This window comes from Gopherus flavomarginatus, chromosome 17, assembly GCF_025201925.1.
Source record: "Gopherus flavomarginatus isolate rGopFla2 chromosome 17, rGopFla2.mat.asm, whole genome shotgun sequence".
In the NCBI taxonomy this organism is placed as follows: Eukaryota; Metazoa; Chordata; order Testudines; family Testudinidae; genus Gopherus; species Gopherus flavomarginatus.
The window spans coordinates 24,778,549-24,800,241 of record NC_066633.1 but is presented as its reverse complement, the minus strand read 5'-3'; the positions used below and the strand labels follow the sequence as shown (position 1 = coordinate 24,800,241).

The 21,693-nt window shown below is 45.1% G+C and overlaps 1 protein-coding gene across 5 annotated transcripts in view; it reads left to right on the top strand.

Annotated features, from left to right (window-relative positions):
- Window positions 1-5,039: 5,039 nt before the first annotated feature.
- NSMF (NMDA receptor synaptonuclear signaling and neuronal migration factor) overlaps window positions 5,040-21,693 on the top strand; it is a 99,009-nt gene continuing 82,355 nt past the window's right edge. For 4 of the 5 annotated variants that reach the window (XM_050926524.1, XM_050926522.1, XM_050926520.1 and 1 more), the window contains exon 1: window positions 5,189-5,378. In XM_050926524.1, the coding sequence (XP_050782481.1) occupies window positions 5,272-5,378 (107 nt within the window). In that variant the 5' untranslated portion in view covers window positions 5,189-5,271. Of the gene's footprint in view, window positions 5,379-21,693 lie in introns of all 5 variants that reach the window. The other variant, XM_050926523.1, reaches the window with a different exon arrangement.

The following is a 21,693-nucleotide window of genomic DNA, read 5'->3' as shown; positions in this document are numbered from 1 at the left end:
GACAGCTTTTAGTTTTCAGCTTTTAGTTTAAAAAAGAATAAGTTTCTAGCCCTTACGATTGCAGAGAACAGCTGGAAAAGATGACCTGAGTGTAACCTAATGGTTCAGTAAATAACAGACAAATAAAAAGAACCCCAAATTTATTACTTTTGAAAAATCGAATGATTTTTCACCAATCTCATGATTTTCTGGGGCCTGAGTCATAATTTCTGACCATTTGGGGCTGGCGATGGTGGAAACTGTGCTTCACTCAGCCTTTAACTAGTTGGATGTTTTAAAGTTTTAAAATATTTGTAAAGACGGTTGCCTATAAATACAACCATACTTTGATTTTATAAAGCAGGAACCATATGGGGCCCAATTCTGTACAATGAAGGTGAGGTGTTGAGTTTTGGAAGTAAGAACCGGAATGGACGCTCCACAACCCTGTGTGCAGGAAGGAGTATGATGCTTTGGTATTATGTTGGGTTTTGTTTGCTTTTTTAACAGTGATGCCATGCTTCTGAATCATTTTTGGATCTTCCAGTGTGCGACTGATAGGAAACAGGCCAGAGTCGTTCAGGCCTGCTGTTCTGTTGGTTTTGGTGTTTGTTTAAATTTTAAAGGAAGCAAAATATTAAAACACAGAGATAAATAACAGGCAGGTGGTTTTGCTTAAAAATTATTTTTAAATATCTTAAATATTTTCAGAATTGTCCAGTGAAGGGTCACTTGACCCTTCCTTTAAAAATCCTCAAAGGTTCTTTTATAATCTCTTGCTTTGCTTGGCTGTATGTGTATTTCTATAATCTGCATTTGTGTTTGTCTGAATAACATGAAGAAAGATTGACTATTCCTGCTCAGCTTCACTATAGCTATGCCATGCCTCAGCTATCGCTTTGTTTCCAACATACAGAGGGAAATGGTCCATGTCTGGGAATCTAATCTCAACACAGATTGTTGAATGTATACAATGTTTTAAAACCTGTCATCAGATAGTTAAACTCAGAGAAAGGGAATAATAAATAATACCTACAAGGAAAAAAAGAGGTTTGTGATGCTGCATAGACCCCTAATCATCCCAAGAGAAAGACCCACATAAAGAGAAAAGGCAAAGCAGATCAATAATAGGGAGGAGCAGGAGTGGCTAGCTAGCGGCACTGATTTGCTCCAAATGTAACTCCATATGCAGCCCTCCATGGGGGTTGCCAGCATGGAACAAAGTGGTAAAATGAAAGCTCTACTCCTGTGGGAATTCTGCGCCACCTCACAATGCAGAATTTTGCAGAAATTACCGTTGTGCATGCAGAATTTCCTTTCCCCCGCAAAAATTGGCTGCAGTGCTGTGAGCTGCCACTGAACCCGACAGAGCGCAGTTTGCACATAGAAGACACTGCTGGAGGTGGCGGTGGGGGTGGGCGTGGAGGGAGCTAGAGGATCCTGACAGCTGCAGTTCCCAGCATGCCCTGAGGGAAGGAGAAGGTGGCATGCACAAAACTCCATGCAAGGCTGGGACCCAGCATGAGGCTGTTTCTTCCTCTGGATCCCTTGGCTCTGGGGGAAGAGGTGCAGCTATCTGGGCCAGAGGGCCCCCCACGGCTGGGATCTGGAAGGGAGGGAGTGTGAGTATCTGGGCAAGTGGGGGACCCACACCTCTGAGGTGGGGAGGAGGAAGGGTATCTGGGTCAGGGGAGTCCCATGGGTGGGCTCTAGGGAGGAAGGAGTTGCGGGTATCTGGGCCAGGGGGCCCCGTGGCTGGGTTTGGGGAGTGGGGCGAAGGAGGGAGTGCAGGTATTTGGACTGGGGGCCCCTGCGGCTGGCCTCTGAGAGACAGGGGTTGTGGGTGTCCGGACACCCGGCTGGGCTCTGTCGGGGAAGGAGGCAGAGAAACAGGACTGGGTTGTCATAGGGTTGTTTTTAACTTTACTGTTGGGAGAATTTTTATGTGTCTGTAGTGTTACAGACATACTTGCTGACAGGTATTTTGAAATAAATTACCAAAATAACTGAAACTGGCATGATTATGTAGTGTTATTTTGACAAATAAAATCTGCAGAATTTTGCAAAATTTTAAAATAGTGTGTGCAGAATTTTAATATTTTTGACATAGAATGCCCCCACAAGTAAATCTCACCAGCCCTTCAGGGGCCTGATCACGCAGATGGGCTGAAACGTTGCCAAAAGCTTAACTAAAACAGTGACACCTAGTGGCTAGAAAATTGGCTACAATTGGTTCTGTGGGTGCTCAGCATATTGTCATATCAAGCTCATTTTTGTCTGTTAGATGGAGATAACAAAATTTACCCATGCATCGCAGCTTGAGGGTGTGAGAATTAATGATAGATATTAATGTTGGTAAAGAACCTTCAGAAATGTAGATGATATAAAGATTCATAGAATTTAAGGCCAGAAGGAGCTTTTCTGATCATTTAATCTGACCTGCCGGAGGCCATGGGATTTCACCCAGAAATTCCTGCAATGGAGGGAAATATTCTTCCCTAGTAGGTAAGTGACTACTACTGAACTACCTCATAGAAATATGCTGCAGAAGGGCATAATATCTATTTATTTACATCACCAAGGCTTGAAGCCATTACTGCCTGTGGGTGAATGCATGTGCAGAAGCTGATATTTTTCTGAAAATTCATGAATTACAGCCTAGGGTAAAGGGCTGCCATTTCCTTCAAGTGAAATAAATGTTTTCATGGCAATAATTATTGATTTTGTAGAGAAATTTTGCAGTTTTTGCAACAAAATGGCCATTTTACAGGAGAAAAATGCTGAAGTCGTTTCCCACCATTGAGCCTGATGTTCCTCACACTTACAGTGGAGTAAAGAGAGCACAACTCCATTAACACCAGCAGAGTTTCACCAGTGTAAAACCAGTAGGAGTAAATGGAGAATCAGATTAGTTGCACGGAGAAACTGCCACTAATTTGTATGAAGAATTTCAGGCAGGAATGGAAAATGATTTGCCTTTTTGTGGCCAGATAAACAGGTGATGTTTTTAACTAGTGATCACGTATTCTTTTCTTTATTACTGTGTCATAATAATGCAAATTACATAAAAATGTGCATACCCCAAGGAGTTTATCTTGTAGGTATGTGAGGGGTGTGGACTTGGGGACACGGAGAGCAGGAGGTCCTGGGTTAGCAGTTTGGATGGCAATTAGAATCTCTCTGCATTGATTTCACCTTGTTAGGGTTTCAGTGTGTCTCCCTCTGCCCCTAACACAACTAGGGTGACCAGATGTCCTGATTTTTATAGGGACAGTCCCAATATTTGGAGCTTTTTCTTATATAGGCACCCATTACGCCCCCACCTCCTGTCCTAATTTTTCACACTTGCTGTCTGGTCACCCTAAACGCAACAAAGAGTTCAAATCGACTGGGGCAGATTCTGTCCCCAGCTGAGACCCCTTTATGCTACTGTGGGGCCAGAAGAGCTCCCTGACATAGGCATCCCTATGCTGTCTCACACACACAGGACCTGGTGTGTGTGGTGGTATAAAGGAGTGCTGGGGGAGTGGCTGAGGTGGCATGGAACAGCCAAAGAGTGGCTGTGAGGAAGCCACCATTAGCTCAGCCCCTTGTCCAGGAAAGCCCCCCCCCCACTTCCCGCTGAGATGCTGGGAGCCCTTAGCTGTCACTGAACTTAACTGGAGTTGAGAGGACTCAATGCTTTGCAAGGCCAGCTTTTGGGGTATGTCTACACTGCGAAAAAGAAAAAAAAAGTTAACTTGAGTTAAAATAGTAATGAAGACACAAAACTCCATTTTAAAATTTGGGTTAGCAGCTCAGGTCACAGCCTAAAGTTAACCCCAGGTAAGAACACACCTTTGCAAGTGCACTTCACTTCATTGGAAGTGGTGATGTGACTGTAGTGCAGGCACAGGTCACAACCGTAGTGTAGATAGATTGGTAGTATGGGCTTCAGCACAGGCTAGCAATGAGAGTACAATCGGCTGGAGGCCCTGCCTACATACTCTGGTTGTAGCCTGAGCTGAAGCCCAGGCCACCTCATCTCCAGTACTATCGTTGCCTGTGTCAGCTAGATCACATCATTCCTTGCAGAGCATTAGGAGTAAGGTGGTTGGAGGCTGGCATGAGGTAGGTGCAGCTTCCTACGATGGAAGTCACAGGGCTAAGGCAAATTCCCCAGTAGGTCTGAGTAGAGGCCGCAGTATAGGTTAGAATATAAATGGTATTTCAGTGGGCTTGTTTGTGAAAATACCTTATGCTCAGGCTGTAGCTCCCTCACCTCCTTCTCCTCAAGGTCAAGGGCTTCTAGCCTAGCGGCTGGTTCTCAGAACTGAGTGTGGATTTGGATGGCCCACTCTGGTTGGGAAGAGGCTGGCTATGGAGACCTCTACTCTGCTGTGCTGTAAAGGCTACTGTGATTTGGGGATGACGTCAGCATGGCTTTAAAAAGAGGCTTGTTGAAAAACAAGGAATGACCTGTGAAGGGAGGCGCTGGCTGGAGAAGCAGGCACAGCTCCTACCAGTTTCAAAAGCCCTGCACACGGAGAGAAACACAAGGCAAGAGCTGGGGGCAGATTTCACAGCTGGCCCCTGGCTTCCTAATGGGCTGATTGAACCCCCCTGCTCCAGCCAAGTCCCAGCCATCACCCCTCCCCCACGTGGGCAGCCTTTCAAGGCCCCCCCGCCGCGCTGTGGCTGAGGAGCAGCTGCCATCGCCCCATTCTGGCGGGGCAGCTGCCTGTCCCCGGGCTCAGGGTGCACGGCGCTGCTGCACGGCGCTGCTGCGAGCGGTTGCTGGAGCAGGTGCGTTTTGCCTGCGCTGCCTCTAGCCGGCTGCCCGGGTTCCGTGGCGTCGCATCCTTTCCTCCTGGAGCTGGTTTTCCAGCTTTCACTTCTCCCTCTCGCTGCTGAGCGCCCCCCTCTCCCCTCCTTCACATGCCTTCCATGATGTCAGCACGGGGGGAGGGGGATATGGAGGGAGCTGCCTTAACCCTCCCAGGACCCAGCCTCCTGCAGCCATCAATGAGAAGGCAGCAACCGGGGAGGCAGCGGCTTGCTGAAGCGTTTTACTAGCAAGAGCCGGGTCTGTTGTGCGTCTCCTTCAGGCGGCCAGGAGATGAATGGCAAGAGGCAATACAGATACGGTGCCATGGCAGGGCTTGGCCCCTTGAATGCCAAGCTGGGATCCTGAGTGCACATGGCTCCGCGACAGGAGGAATAAAGCAGCAGGTCGGGGCGTACTGCAGGACTTCTTGCCGTCTCTTTGTTATCGCTCTTTCCCCTCAGCGTTATGGGCAGAGGTTTTGTGCAATGAATGTTGCCTCCAAAGCTTTTCTCCCGGCGAATATGGGCACAGCTGTATCCAGAAGGAAGACTCTGAGGAATGATGCTATATCTTCTGTAGCAGCTAAAGTTAGGTGAGTGAGAACCTCGGTCTAGACAAGTTTATTGCAAGGGTGCGATAAAAATAACTACCCAAGAAGATTCTGGCAATGCCTTGCTAAGCGAAATGCCCGCACAACTCAACGTGCTGCCTGGGGTATGCAGCCTGACTGGCTAACTGCATTACAGATGTCAGCTTAGAAGAAATCTGGGCATTTGCAGAGGGCAGGGTGTGTGTGTGAGGGGGCATAATAAGACTCAATATTGCAGATGTTTGCATTTGTCTCCTCTCTTTCTTTCTGGTGAAATTCACCAGACGAATAGTGCTCGAATATGCAAACATTTCAGATGCCTCATTGTTTTTCCAGACAAGGTAATATCCCTGCAAAGCAAACTAAACTGACAAGACAATCAGGCTTGTTTGTGTGGGTGGGGAGAGAATGTGATGCTTGATTTCCTTGCTCCCTTTAACCTGCAGGCTCCAGTGGAGAATGCTGCTTATTTATTTTTAGCTTTATTCTGGCTTTCCAGTGGGTTTAAATAGCAAATGACATGAGCTGTAAGGAACCATCTGCCTAGCGGGAGGCCTGTCAAAAAACCACTCATGGGAATAGCACAAACCAATCTCAAGTAATTAATGGCATTGATTTGCAATCAGGAAATCACATTTGGTATATGAATTTTACATATATAATGACATAACTTTTTGTGTTCCTCAGAAACACCCTGTGGGGCAAAATCTCACTGGCTCTTTGGTTACTGTATGTGTGAGTGAGCACCTCAAGGTCTAATGAACAGTGCAGTTCACGCTGCATTTAGTATGGGTGCATTAAGCTAATAGAAAGAATCTCTCTCTGAACAATCCTTATGTAGAGAATGTAACTAATGGCTGCTTAGAGTAGGAACACTTTTCATTAGACACTACATTGTACTTCTGCAGTCTAGAAATGCTGACATACACAGTACCTATAGACATATGGCTAATATTTGAAAAAATACCTAATATATGATAAATGCTTATCCTGTGCAAAACAGAAAGTTCACTCTTAAATGTCTGACATGCTAGCACATATGATTGTACCATGCAATTCTCTCAAGTGTCGTATAACTGTTTTCAAATGGAAAAACCAGCAAAGAGTTAATTCATCTGGGAAGGTTCTACCCAGGGCATATTCCCCAGCCTTGCTAGCATCATCAATTGGTATTGCCCAAATGCCAGCCCCACTGAGGCAGGGGTTTAATGTTTTAATGAGCTAGTCATCAGAGTGGATTCTTTCAATCCTTGTAAATGGCAAATACTTTGAGTTTGCCTGGTTTGGTTTGCATCTGCATGTCTGACCACGTGGCTGGTGGTGGTTTTCACAGTGAGGTGATCGTCAATTCCCCCTGTAATAAAAAAGCCATCCTGTGAAAAGCCAAACCTACCAAATATCCCCATTTCTTGGAATGTCTCAGGCCATTACATTTACCCTTTGAAAGGTTTTCTTTTCTTTGTACTTGATCCATGCTATAGAATTTGGGCATATATTGCCCATCCCTCTTACCTTTTAATATGGTAAGACTTATGAGGAAAGATTAATAAAACTGGGAATTTTCAGCTTGGAAAAGAGATGACTAAGAGGGATAAAATAGAGGTCTATAAAATCGTGACTGGAGTGGAGAAAGTAAATAAGGAAATATTTACTCCTCATAACACAAGAACTAGGAGTCACCAGATGAAATGAATAGGCAGCATATTTAAAACAAACAAAAGGAAGTATTTCTTCACACAATGCACAGTCAACCTGTGGAAATCCTTGCCAGAGAATGTTGTGAAGGCCAAGATAGGGTTCAAAAAAGACTAGATAAGTTCATGGAGGATAGGTTCATCAATGACTATTAACCAGGATGGGCAAGGAGAGCCTCTGTTTGCCAGAAGCTGGGAATGAGTGACAGGGGATGGATCTTTGTGTTCATCCCCTCTGAACCATCTGGCCCTGGCCACTGTCAGAAGACAGGATACTTTGATCTGATCCAGTGTGGCCGTTCTTATGGCTCCTGGGAGATCCTGAAAAACTTGTCTGTTGCTTGATGGGACTTGGGATTTTTTTTTTTAAATATAGATGAGCTTCACATCTTAAACTGACTGTGGAATATTGGCCATGAAGATGGCAGAGAACTGGCTCCATCCCTGCTGTGTGGCAAATACAGCTGCAGCCCTCTGGAGATATTTGCCTTTTGCTTCCTAGTGGCTGCTGGGCTGATATTATGTGGACAACCATAAAGGGAATAGGTCCGTTAGCAGCACTGGCTGCTTCCTCAGTTTTAGCCGTTCACTGCTAAGCAGATTAGAGGAAGTGAACTTTTCATACGAACTCGGGGGAGACTCTTTTTGCTAGAAAAAATTATAGCAGAGTTCTCTGTAGAGCCCAGTCGATGCTGCGCTGACAAATAGACTTAAAGCAGCTTGTCACTCTGAAGCTCTAAGGCACAGCATTAAATCCCGATGATGGTAATAGTGGGGTAAGAAAAGAGGAAGTGATGTAGTTAGAAATGGACAGTGCAGAAGGCAATATAGTTCAGATTATTTTTAGGGCAATTAAAGCAATTAAAATTAATCGCAATTAATCACACAGTTAAAAAAATCACGATTAATTGCACTGTTAAACAATAATAGAATACCATTTATTTAAATATTTTGGATGTTTTCTACATTTTCAAATTGATTTCAATCATAACACAATAAAAAGTGTACAGTTCTCACTTTATATTTTTGATTACAAATATTTGCACTGTAAAAAACAAGAAATAGAATTGAAAAATACATCTCATACAGGTATTGTAGTGCAATCTCTTTATCATGAAAGTTGAACTTACAAATGTAGAATTATGTTAAAAAAATCTGCATTCAAATATAAAACTTTAGAGCCTACAAGTCCACCCAGTCTTACTTCTTGTTCAGCCAATTCCTCAGACAAACAAGTTTGGTTACAATTTGCAGGAGATAATGCTGCCTGCTTCTTGTTTACAATGTCACCTGAAAGTGAGAACAGATGTTTGCATGACACTTGTAGCTGGCGTCACAAGATATTTACATGCCAGATGTGCTAAAGATTCATATGTCCCTTCATGTTTCAACCACAATTCCAGAGGATATGCATCCTTGGTGATGACGGGTTCTGCTCGATAACGATCCAGAGCAGACTGACGCATGTTCATTTTCATCATCTGAATTAGATGCCACTAGTAAAAGGTTGGTTTTGTTGTTTTTTGTTTTTTGGTGGTGATGGTAGTTCAGGTTCTGTATTTTCTGCATTGGAGCATTGCTCTTTTAAGACTTCCGAAAGCATGCTCCGTCCCTCGTCCCTCTCAGATTTTTGGAAGGCGCTTCAAATTGTTAAACCTTGGGTCGAGTGCTATAGCTATCTTTAGAAATCTCACATTGGTACCTTCTTTGCATTTTGTCAAATCTGCTGTGAAAGTGTCTTTAAAATCAACAACGTGCTGGGTCATCATTCGAGACTGCTGTAACATGAAATATATGGCACAATGCAGGTAAAACAGAACAGGAGACATACAATTCTCCAAGTCATGCAGTCACAAATTTAATAAATGCATTATTTTTTAATGAGCATCATCAGCATGGAGCCCGCTGAGATCACTGCAGCAATTATGAGCACTGTAAACGCCACACGCAGTATCCTGGAGTATATACAGAACCAGAACCTGCCAAAGCAAAACCAGGCGAAGCGGTGACGGCAGCGTGCTGACGAGACTGATGAGGACATAGACATGGACATAGACTTCTCGCAAAGTACGGGCCCTGACAATGTGCACATCATGGTGTTAATGGGGCAGGTTCATGCTGTGGAACGCCAATTCTGGGCCCGGGAAACAAGCACAGATGGGTGGGACCGCATAGTGTTGCAGGTCTCGGATGATTCCCAGTGACTGCGGAACTTTCGCGTGCATAAGGGCACTTTCATGGAACTTTGTGACTTGCTTTCCCCTGCCCTGAAGCACCAGAATACCAAGATGAGAGCAGCCCTCACAGTTGAGAAGCGAGTGGCAATAGCCCTGTGAAACCTTGCAACTCCAGACAGCTACTGGTCAGTCGGGAATCAATTTGGAGTGGGCAAATTTACTGTGGGAGCTACTGTGATCCAAGGAGCCCACACAATAAAAGGTCTGCTGCTATCAAGGCTAGTGACTCTGGGAAATATACAGGTCATAGTGGATAGCTTTGCTGCAATGGGATTCCCTAACTGTGGTGGGGCAATAGATGGAACCCATATCCCTATCTTGGCACCGGAGCACCAGGGCACCCAGTACATAAATTGCAAGGGGTACTTTTCAATGGTGTTGCAAGCACTGGTGGATCACAAGGGATGTTTCACCGGCATCAACGTGTGATGGACGGGAAAGGTACATGACACTCACGTCTTCAGGAACTGTGGTCTGTTTCAAAAGCTGCAGGAAGGGACTTTCTTCCCAGACCAGAAAATAACTGTTGGGGATGTTGAAATGCCTATAGTTATCCTTGGGGACCCAGCCTACCCCTTAATGCCATGGCTCATGAAGCCATACACAGGCAGCCTGGACAGTAGTCAGGAGCTGTTCAGCCACAGGCTGAGCAAGTACAGAATGGTGGTAGAATGTGCATTTGGACACTTAAAAGCACGCTGGTGCCTTTTACTGACTCGGTTAGACCTCAGCGAAACCAATATTTCCATTGTTATTACTGCTTGCTGTGTGCTCCACAATCTCTGTGAGTAAGGGGGAGATGTTTATGTCGGGGTGGGAGGTTGAGGCAAATCGTCTGGCCACTGATTACGCACAGTGAGACACCAGGGCAGTTAGAAGGGCACAGCAGGACACACTGCGCATCAGAGAAACTTTGAAAACCAGTTTCATGACTGGCCAGGCTACAGTGTGAAAGTTCTGTTTGTTTCTCTTGACGAACCCTCCTCCCCCCTCCTTGGTTCACGCTACTTCCCTGTAAGCTAAACACCCTCCCCTCCCACCTTTGATCACCACTTGCAGAGGCAATAAAGTCATTGTTGCTTCACATTGGTGCATTCTTTATTAATTCATCACACAAATGGGGGTAGCCCAGGAGGGGTGCGGGAGGAGGGAAGGACATGGCCACACCGCACTTTAAAACTTAAACTTATTGAAGGCCAGCCTTCTGTTGCTTGGGCAATCCTCTGGGGTGGAGTAGCTGGGCGGCCGGAGGACCCCCCCACCCACCGCGTTCTTGGGTGTCTGGGTGAGGAAGCTATGGAACTTGGGGAGGAGGGCGGTTGGTTACACAGGGGCTGTAGTGGCGGTCTGTGCTCCTGCTGCCTTTCCTGCATCTCAACCATACGCTGGAGTATATCAGTCTGATGCTCCAGCAGTCAGAGCATCGACTCTTGCCTTCTGTCAGCAAGCTGACGCCACCCATCCTCTTCAGCCCGTCACCTCTCCTTGTGTTCCTGTTATGCTTTCCTTCACCTTGACATCATCTGCCTCCACACATTCTGGTGTGCTCTGTCCGTGTGGGAGAACAGCAGTAGCTCTGAGAACATCTCATCCCGAGTGCATTTTTTTCGCCTTCTAATCTTCGCTAGCCTCTGTGAAAGAGAAACATTTGCAGCTGGTGGCGGGGGGGGGGGGGGAAAGGGAGCATGGTAGAGAAAAAGACACATTTTAGGGAACAGTAGGATCACTCTTTCCCGTTAAACCTTGCTGTTCACATTATACAGCACATGTGCTTTTGTTACAAGGTAGCATTTTGCCTCTTATATTGAGGGCATGCCAGTGTGGTGTGAGAGATCACTCCCACCGTGCCAGGCAACAGAATTCGGCTTTCAGGCAGCCATGGTAAGCCACAGTCTTTTGGCTTCTTAACCTTCATAACATGTGGGAATGGTTTCAAACAGCAGTGCCCTCATTTCCCATACCAAGCGGCCATTGGATTGGCCATTTAAAATGGGTTTGCAATTTAAAAGGAGAGGCTGCAGTTTGTGGGTTAGTGTGCAGCACAAACTCAACCCCCCCCCCCTCACTATTCCATGGGAAGATCACTTCACCCCTCCCCCCACCATGTGGCTAACAGCAGGGAACATTTCTGTTCAGCCTTAATTTTCACGTGGCACTGCTGTGCGTCCCTATTATGGCCTTTGTCCTTCATGCCCTTTGAGACTTTTTCTAATGTTTTGGCATTTCGTTTACTGCAACAGAGTTCAGCTAGCACGGATTCGTCTCCCCATATGGCAAGCAGATCCCATACCTCCCGTTCGGTTCATGCTGGAGCTCTTTTGTGATCCTGGGACTCCATCATGGTCACCTCTGCTGATGAAATCTGCACTCAGCTGCACCTTGCCGCTCTGGCTAAACAGGAAATGAGATTCAAAAGTTCGCAGGCCTTTTCCTGTCTACCTGGCCAGTGCATCTGAGTTGAGAGCGCTGTCCAGAGCGGTCACAATGAAGCACTCTGGGATAGCTCCCAGAGGCCAATACCATTGAATTGCATCCACACTACCCCAAATTCGACTTGGCAAAGCCGATTTCAGCACCAATCCCCTCATCGGAGGAAAGAAATCGATTTAAAGAGCCCTTTAAGTAAAAAACAGGGCTTTGTTGTGTGGACGGGTCCAGGCTTAAATCAGGTAACGCTGCTAAATTCGACCTAAAATCGTAGTGTAAACCAGGCCTCAGAACGATTTCTAGTAGACAACTTTTCTTCTGTATGAGAGACATGAATATATGACCCTATTACTGAGCAGGGTGCAGAATTTGTTTACTGTTGTGTGACAAGCATGATGATGTGGTTTCAGCAACAGGTCTAAAATCCCTCGAACCATAAATTCAAATGCCAGCAGGTTTGATTCAGCCCTTCAGCTTTCCCAGGTGGATTCATTAACTTCCGTGCAGCTTACTGCAAGTTGGCTCTTTCAAACAAATCTTTAAAAACCAAAGCCCTATCTGCTCTTCATGGATATCACCAGTACCTTGATAAAAACAAGTGATTGCCCTGGCATTCTTGGTCAACATTACCTCCTCTTCTGATGCATTTGTAGTATAGAGTGTAACGATCAGGTGCTATCTCCACTCCACAAGTGGCTGCAATTCAATGTTCTATTGTGCAGTCTTAAAATGTATGAAATGTCCTGTATAAATGTAAAATAGCATCATTATTATACTGCTTTATTCCTTGTTAGAGCAATGAGTGGGAATGAAGTCTTCCCATGCTGTGTCTTGGTGCATACAATACCATGGCATATGACCTTTCAGTACCTATGAACACAATGGAGGGATTTATGTTGCATGGTAGGTGTCTTCATATGATTATTCTTTGAGTGGACGTATAGGATGGTTTTCATGCACAACTCTCATGTCCCTCCCTTGTTATATAGCAGACCTGTTCGGGTTGTTGTTGTGCTGCAAGTCAAGTCTTTACAATTATCAGCTTCTGCTAGGGTTCATGGATCTCATGATGTTTTGTTACACATTTCCCTGCTAAAATTGTGTCAATTCTATGAGCTTATTGAATAATACATGTGAACATCCCTTTGCTTCGTCTACACAGCTGCTGGCATGCACACAGGATACCCTCTCCCCTGCTCGAGACCCCTTTTATGAGGTTACATGAGATACAATCCCTGTAGTATAAAGTCCTTCCAGATTCACCATATTGTACAGCATGCCAGCTTCTTGACACCTACTGAACCTGTCTAAATCTCCCATATTGCTTTGAAAATTTCAGTGTCTCTTTTAAAATGCTGAGCCCAGTGCTAGTACCTTCAATAACAAATAGCTGCAATAAGGAATCTGTTTTAACCAGCCAAAGGAAGCAGTGATAGGCTGTATATGTTCTGCCCTTGTCACTCTAGGCTAGGTGGAGGAAAATCTAAAGGGGTATGTTGCTCTTGGACATTAACAGTGCCCTGGTTATGCCTTCTGACACCTCTGAGTTGGGGCAACATGTTTAGGCTCTTTGCAGTCACCTTATTTACCTGAGGTAAGTTTCCTCTTTTCATGCATGACAGTTAAATGAATAACCTTTGCTCTCTGTGCTCCAAGCTCTTGACCACTGTGAAGGGTTTTCTGTCCAGGTCATGGATAATTTTGGTGGGTTTCCAACCACATTGGCTGTGTTCATAGTGGCAGAATTGAGGGGTGAGGGAAGTGGGGCAAACATAGAATATCAGGGTTGGAAGGGACCTCGGGAGGTCATCTAGTCCAACCCCCTGGCAGATTTTTGCGCCAGCTCCCTAAACGGCCCCCTCAAGGATTGAACTCACAACCCTGGGTTTACCAGGCCAATGCTCAAACCACTGAGCTTTCCCTCCCCACAAACAAGGTTTATTAGTAAATGTTGTTAATAAAGCTTTATTGGTTTTTGGTTTGAATTACAAAATTAGAGCATGAGGAGAACACAGTAGCTGCCATGTGATGGATTTTAGTAAAACATTCTGTAGTATCTTATGAAATTGTTATGATTTCAAATTGTCTTAGGTAGAAAAACTACCATGTAGAATTGTGCATTGGTCACAGACTCTAAATAAACAAAGGGTTATGGTAAACTGCAGTGCATAGGCATGTGCATGGGGTGTGCTAGGTGTGTCCAGGCATACCTAATGCAGGGGTGGGCCTGGCCCGCAGGGCTTTGGATTTGGCCCATGAGACTTTCCCCCTGTAGTGCTGCAGGCCGTGTGCCGCTCTCAGAAGTGGCTGGCATCATGTCCCTGGGGCCTCGGGGGGACGAGGGGGGCACAGGGCTCTGTGTGCAGCTCCAGGCATCGTCCTCTGCAGCTCCCATTGGCCAGGAACGGGGAACTGCGGCCAATGGGAGCTTTGGGGGAGGTACCTGGAGGCGTGGCAAGGGTAGCGTGCGGAGCCCTGTGCTCCCACCCAAGGGCCGTGCAGGGACGTGGTGAGTGGCACGGTGTGGGGCCTGGGCAGACAGCCAGGGAGCACACTGCTGCCACCCTGAGCTGCTTTAGGTAAGTGGCGCCGGGCCGGAGCCTGAAACCCTCCTGCACCCCACCCCCTAACTCCCTGTCCTGAGCCTCCTGCTGCACCCCTCATGCATCCCAACCTCGTGCCCTGAGCATCCTGCCTGCACCCTGCTCCCCAACCCCCTTCCCTGAGCCCCCTGCCTGCACCCTGCACCCCTTCTCTGTCCCAATCATAGAATCATAAAATATCAGGGTTGGAAGGGACCTCAGGAGGTCATCTAGTCCAGCCCCCTGCTCAAAGCAGGACCAATCCCCAACTAAATCATCCCAGCCTGGGCTTTGTCAAACCTGACCTTAAAAACCTCTAAGGAAGGAGATTCCACCATCTCCCTAGGTAACCCATTCCAGTGGTTCACCACCCTACTACTGAAAAAGTTTTTCCTACTATCCAACCTAAACCTCCCCCACTGCAACTTGAGACCATTACTCCTTGTTCTGTCATCAGGTACCACTGAGAACAATCCCTTGCCCTGAGCCTGTTCCTGCACACTACACCCCCTCCTGCACCCCAGCGCTTTGCCCCGGCCCTGCAATTTCCCCACCCCAATGTGGCTCTCGGCCCAAAAAGTTTGTCCATCTCTGCCCTAATGTCTCAGAAAAAAGAGCAGCTTTGCATTTTAATTTAATCGCATGATACGCTCTTTTAGTTATAAAGTATGAATTGTTGTATTATGCAATCAGCGCCAAATTGCATAATATAGATGTTGTAGAAATGTATGGAAAGCTTGCGTTCGCTCGCAGCATGCCTCCCCACTACTGCGGCATCCCATTACCATTAGTCCTTCCCTCCCTCTCCGACTACTATTCTAGAAAATTCTTTGACCTGTATAAGTGGCCACATCAGGCATGCCCAGCGCAGTGTCTACAGTGTTTGTAATCTTTGTTGCGTGTACTCTACTGAAATAGCATAACAAGCCCACGGCTTTACGTTTCAATTGTATGATACCCTCCCTTTAATTTTAAAATATGGATCGGTTCATTGTTAAGATAAGAAAAGGAGCAGACGGACTGAATTATAATGAATGTGCTAATAGTAGTGCAAATAGCTCGGACTCCTTGGTTAAGAACTTACATGAAGATAACGCTGCCACCAGTTCCAGTGCATGCAATAAACTGAGTAATGACCAACAGAAACAGACTTAATCTCTTAGTTCAGGTCAGTGTAGTTTCTATTCAAAGCCATCAAACATGCCATCTGATGACCCGGTCTGGGATATTCCAAAAAATAGATTAGAATCCCAGTCTCGATTATCTAGAGGTCCTTATCAGCCTAGATTGAGCATCTTTCCTAGAAGTAAAATAGGGAATAAAGAGAGAAGTTTTCTGTCCGATTGGTATGAAAAAGTATAGGTAGTTAGAATATAGCCCGTCAAAGGATGCAGCATTTTGCTTTTACTGCCATTGCTTCTCCTCTAATGATGCAGCAAACAAAGGTCACACGGATCCAACATTTACTGATAAGGGATTCGCAAACTGGCATAGGGCTAACAAAAGTTTTAAAAACCACCAGTTGTCAAAATCTCATGTGTTGAGCTGTTCTTCATGATCAAGTTTTAATGAAGGGAAACCTACTGATGTATTGTTGGATGAAGGCAAGCAGGCTTATCTGTCTAAACAAGAAGAAGAATGGTGCCATAACCGAAGTGTAATGGAGCGACTGATTGACATTGTTCTATGTTTGACGAAAGGTGGGAGGCCATTCAAGGGCACAGTGAAAAAGCTGACACTTTTGAGAATGGTTTATTTCTAAATCTTGTCAATATGCTCCAAAAATATGATCCCATAATGGCAAAGCATGTGCAACAATCTCCTCAAAATGCTACCTATCTGAGTAATCTCATCCAAAATGATTTAATTGTGGCCTTGCACAATGTTGTGCAACAAAAGATTGTGTCTTCACTAAATAGAGAAATGGTCTCAATAATTGCAGACGACACTACTGACTGTAGATGCCATGAACAGATGTCCATTGTGGTGTGGTATTTTGACAATGAAAAACAGAGTCCAGTTGAACATTTTGTGTCTGTTCAGAGACTATTAACAGTTGATTCTCAGTCTATTTTTGACCAGTTAAATGACGTCCTCGGCATTCTTAAAATTGACTGGTCATCAGTGATGTCTGTCTGTTTTGATGGTGTATCTAGTATATCTGGATGTACTGTGGGAGTTCAAATGAAATGTAAAGAAAGAAACACTCTATGTACACTGTCTATGCACATTGTTTGACCCTCGTCCTAGTAGATCATGCACCTCAAGTAAACAAAACAGAACTGTCTTTGATTTTTTTGGTGGTGTTTAGACTTTTTATGCCTTCATGGAGGGGAGTCCTGTGCGACATGCAGTAATGGAGAAGATTTCACAAGAAGTAGGATCCCAGTTGAAGACTTTGAAGTCACTGTCAAACACAAGATGGGCATGTAGAGCAGAAGCAGTGGCTGCTGTAAAACAAAACTACTCCATCATTTTACAAGCTTTAGAAGAGATTATAGAAACAACTCGCCTTGCTGACGCTAAAATAAAAGCCAGAGGTCTTATCTATGAACTAAATTCATTCAAGTTCATCTTTGCCCTTCACATGATGCTCCCTATTCTCCAGATGGTGGTAAAAGTGAGTAAGGCTCTTCAAGCTCCAGATCTCAACTTACTTACTGCAATGACAGGGGCGAAAAGCTTGCGTAACTCTTTGCGATAAGTGGCCCAGAGTATTTTCAATCTATTTTTAATGACAGTGTGAAAATGTGTGTAGAGAATGATCTATTGATTCCCCCAGTTAAGAAGAGAAAAACGTCCACTCGTATTGATGACGCATTTGAGTCCCAGCATCACTTTGATACAAAAGAGGAGCAGGAGAGAATAACTTCATTTTACCCACTCCTAAACTCAGTGATTACCAGCATTGACCAGCGATTTGAACAGGAAACTTGTAAAGTTGTGACTGCAATGGAAAAACTGCTGAACTTAGACGTTGGCAGGGACGATATGAGAATCATTGCCAACAAATTTAAAGTGTTCTTGGATGAATTGGTAGCTGAAGTCGGATTCCTTCGGGATCATGACGGATCTGTTCCTAAAGTCAGCACTATGAACACCACCAGAGAGTGACTTGATTGGCTAAAGGAATCAGATTGGTCTTCCATGTTCCAGGCCTTTTACAAATTTATTCAGTGCTTTCCAGTCTTACCTGTTACAAGCTGTTCATGTGAAAGAGCCTTTTCGAAACTAGCACATGTGAAAAACAAACTAAGAAGTACAATGTCCCAACAGCGCCTCGACTCACTCATGATTTTGTACATTGAACAAGAATTGACTTTGTCAGTTAATTAGAATGATATGATTGAGGCATTTAAGTCCATAACACCTGGTGTGCAACGTCTCATTCTCTAGGATGGGAAGATGAAGAAACCTTAGTCTGTTTTGATCAATTTGAGTTAACTCATCTGGTTAAAGATACAGTCAATTTTCATTATCTTAATCTTTGTATAAGCTAGGTTATCACTACAGCAAAAATTTGGTATTTTGTCTCATTTTTTTAAGTAAAGTTTAGTTGTTAATTTAAAAAATTAAGGTCTTAGTTTATTTAGTTTGATGAATAAAAATAATGTCCTTTATGATTGAGTATTCAATAAATGTTCGCCTTTTAAAAAAAAAGTTCTCTGGGTGCACACCTTAATGAAATGTGCTGCCCACGCCTATACTGCAGGGTATTGAGGAGTGGACTGCCTGCTGCAGAGATTGGAAGTAGGTCTGGTCTAATTTAACTTCCCAATTAATGTTCTGAAAGAGGGAGTACCTAGTGCATCAGTGGCATTTGCAGATGGTGCTAAACTGGAATAGCTGTGAAAACTGGTGAGGGCACAAAAATAATGCAAAGGGTATGGCATAGAGAAATTAGACATAAGGACAGCTACATGAGATGGAGCTTGGCAAAGTGCAAGCTAATACACCTGAGGGAAATATCTGAAACTCTGAGTCCATGAGAAGGGATTGGATACCAGAAAGCAGGAATGCAGAAGAAGACCAAAGGGTTAATGTGGACAGCAAATTAGACAGAATTTGCAATGGAATTAGCTGCAATATTGCGGTCATGACTGAATATTATATTGATATTGTTCTAGTCTCACTGGTTGATAATCTGGTGATGGACTATGGTCAAGTGTCCATGTTTTTTTTAGTCAGTCCAAAGTGCTTGATATCATGGACTGTGATATTTTGTTGATGTGTCTGCAGACCCAGCCCAGAGTGGACAGCATCGTTCTTGACTGGTTCTCTTCCTCCTTCACTGGGAAATCCCAGAGAGTGGTTTTGAATAATCACCTGTGTTTTGAATAATCATCTCTCGCATGTGAGATACCATGGGATCTATTCTGTCGCCTCTTCTGTTCCTGCTGGAGAAGATGATGAGATGTTTGGGGTGAGGTCTTTGGACCACAGCGCAAGGACTGTTCCTCAGATTGGCCCCATGCAACAGTTGGGGTGAGGAAGTTTTTACTCATCCCTCAGCAGCTGTGCAGGGGCTGCTCATAATTTGGGCCTGAAGAAATAAAGAAGATGAATTTGTCTAGACTGTAGTTGACAACTGAAGAGATAAAATTCTGGGATATTCCCACATGTGGCCTTCAGCATATAGTAGCAAATTCTTCAAAGGATAGTGAATGGGACCAGCTCAGATTTTAGGGCAGATGGACAATCAATAGTGGGCATCAGCAGAGATGTCTGGGGAGACCGATTGGATTGAGGTGCACTTACATCTTTGGAACAAATAGGAAACTAAAGTTAATCTGAATAATTCCAAATTTTTTGTTTATATAAAACCTCATGCTGTCATAAACAGATAGCTAAGGGTTAATGTTCTTTTACCTGTAAAGGGGTAACACCAGTAACCTGAAACACCTGACCAGAGGACCAATCAGGAAACAAGACTTTTTCAAATCTGGGTGGAGGGAAGTTTGTGTGTGGAGTTCTTTGTTCTTTGTCTTGTATCTGACCCTCTCGGCTATGAGAGTGATTTTTCTATCTCCTGGCTTCCTAATCTTCTGTTTCCAAGTTGTAAGTACAAGATAGTAAGACAATAAGGTTTATATTGGTTTTTTTTGTATTTACATGTGTGTAGTTGCTGGAATGTTTTAAATTGTATTCTTTTTGAATAAGGCTGTTTATTCATTTTTTTCTTTTAAGCAAATGACCCTGTATTTGTCACCTTAATACAGAGAGACCATTTTTATGTCTTTTTCTTTCTTTTTTATATAAAGCCTTCTTTTTAAGACTTGTTGGAGTTTTTTCTTTAGTGGGGACTCCAGGTAATTGAGTCTGCAGCTCACCAGGGAATTGGTGGGAGGAAGAAGTCGGGGGGGGGGGGGGAAATCTCTTTGTGTTAGATTTACTAAGCCTGACTTTGCATACCCTCTGGGTGAGGGGGGGAAGTACTTGTGTTTTCCAGGACTGGAAACAGGGAGGATGGAGTCCCTCTGTTTAGATTCATGGAGCTTGCTTCTGTATATCTCTCCAGGAACCCAGGGAGGGAACACCTGGAGGGGGGAAGGGAAATGGTTTATTCCTCTTTGTTGTGAGACTCAAGGAATCTGAGTCTGGGGGTCCCCCAGGGAAGGTTTTGGGCAGACCACAGTGCTCCAGGCACTGTATAGATTCCTAGCTGGTGGCAGCGTTACCAGGTCCAAGCTGGTAACTAAGCTTGGAGGTTTTCATGCTAACACCCATATTTTGGACGCTAAGGTCCAGATCTGGGAAAAATGTTATGACACATGCACATGTAGCGTAACAACTCATGTGAGAGCTGATAAACTCTTGTTTCCTTACATAGATCATTTACATGGAATGATGCAGAGAAAGAATTTGTGACACACACCAAACCAACCAACCAACTAACCCTGCAGTCTCTTCATTTCATGCATGTGACGCCTCATTACATGTATACAAAGGAATGGCACCCTAGGGGCTTGACCCTGCAAATCCTTACTTGCACAAGTAGCCCTTGCACGTGTGAGTTACCCATTGACACTATGTGAACAAGAACTGCTTGTATGAGTAAAGATTCCTGGGATTAGGTTCCTAAGTTTGGATTTGTATAATGCAAGGGCTGTATTGTGGCTGATACCTGGATGGGTACGCAAGGGGGTGAGAGGGCACAAGGAGCCTTCACCCTGTTTGTGTTCCAAAAAGAACTAGATAAATTCATGGTGAATAGTTCCATCAATTGATACTAGCCAGGATGGGGAGGGATGGTGTCCCTAGCCTCTGTTTGCCAGAAGCTGGGAATGGGCGACAGGGGATGGATCAGTTGATGATTCTCTGCTCTGTTCATTCCCTCTGGGGCACCTGGCACTGGCCACTGTCAGAAGACAGGAGGATACTGGGCTAGATGGACCTTTGGTCTAACTCATTATAGCTGTTTTCATGCTCTATGTCCCTGAGGCAGAGGTGAAAGTGGACAGGTACGGGCCGGTACGGGTCTGTACACAGCCAATGTTAAAGCACTGCCATGGCAGCGTTTTAACGTCGCTGCCCCGTTTGCGCCCCCCAGGGCCACCAATGGGGGGGGAAGGGGGAAAAGGGACAGCTGCCTTGGGGCCCTACGATTTGAGAGACCCTGGGGCTCCTGGCTGCCACGGCCACTACTGCAGCAGTGGCCAGGGCCCTTTTAAATCGCTGCCGGAGCCCTGGGTGATGCTGGCTGGGCGGTGCAGAAGGGCTGGCTGGGGGAGGCTGACCCCTCCCCCCAGCTCCACACCCCTTTCGGGGTCCCGGAGCTGGACCCCATACTGGTAAGCCTTTCATGTTACTTTCATCCTTGCCCTGAGGCATGGGTAAGTCACATTAGCAGCCCCTACATCCTCCTAAGTTTTCAAGCTAGACAAATTCAGACTGGAAATAAAGCATAACTTTTTTAACAATGTACCAAGGGTTCTGGTGGATTCTCCATCACTGACCATTTTTAAATCAAGACTGGATGTCTTTCTAAAAGATTTACTCTAGGAACAATTCTGGGGCAGGTCTCTGGCCTGTGCTGTACTGGAGGTCAGCCCAGATGATCACAATAGTCCCTTCAGCTTTGAAATCTAGGAATGTCCCAAGTGCAAGGGTGGCTTCCGGCTGGTGCCCCTTGGAATTCTACCCTGACAATGGAGTGGGGCTCTAACTCTGCCCCTCCCCAGCCCCCCACTGTAACAAAGGCACAGGGGAGAGAGCATGCTGCACTCTCCTAAGGGGTGCTGCAGTGGGTGCTCTGCTTTGTACTTGGTTGTTCAGGGAGGCAGAGAAGGGGATTACTGTCCCCAAAACAAGCCTGTGTCAAGGGAACATCCAGTTTTTGGACTAGACAAGTGCGTGGGGTGCATGACCATATCAAAGC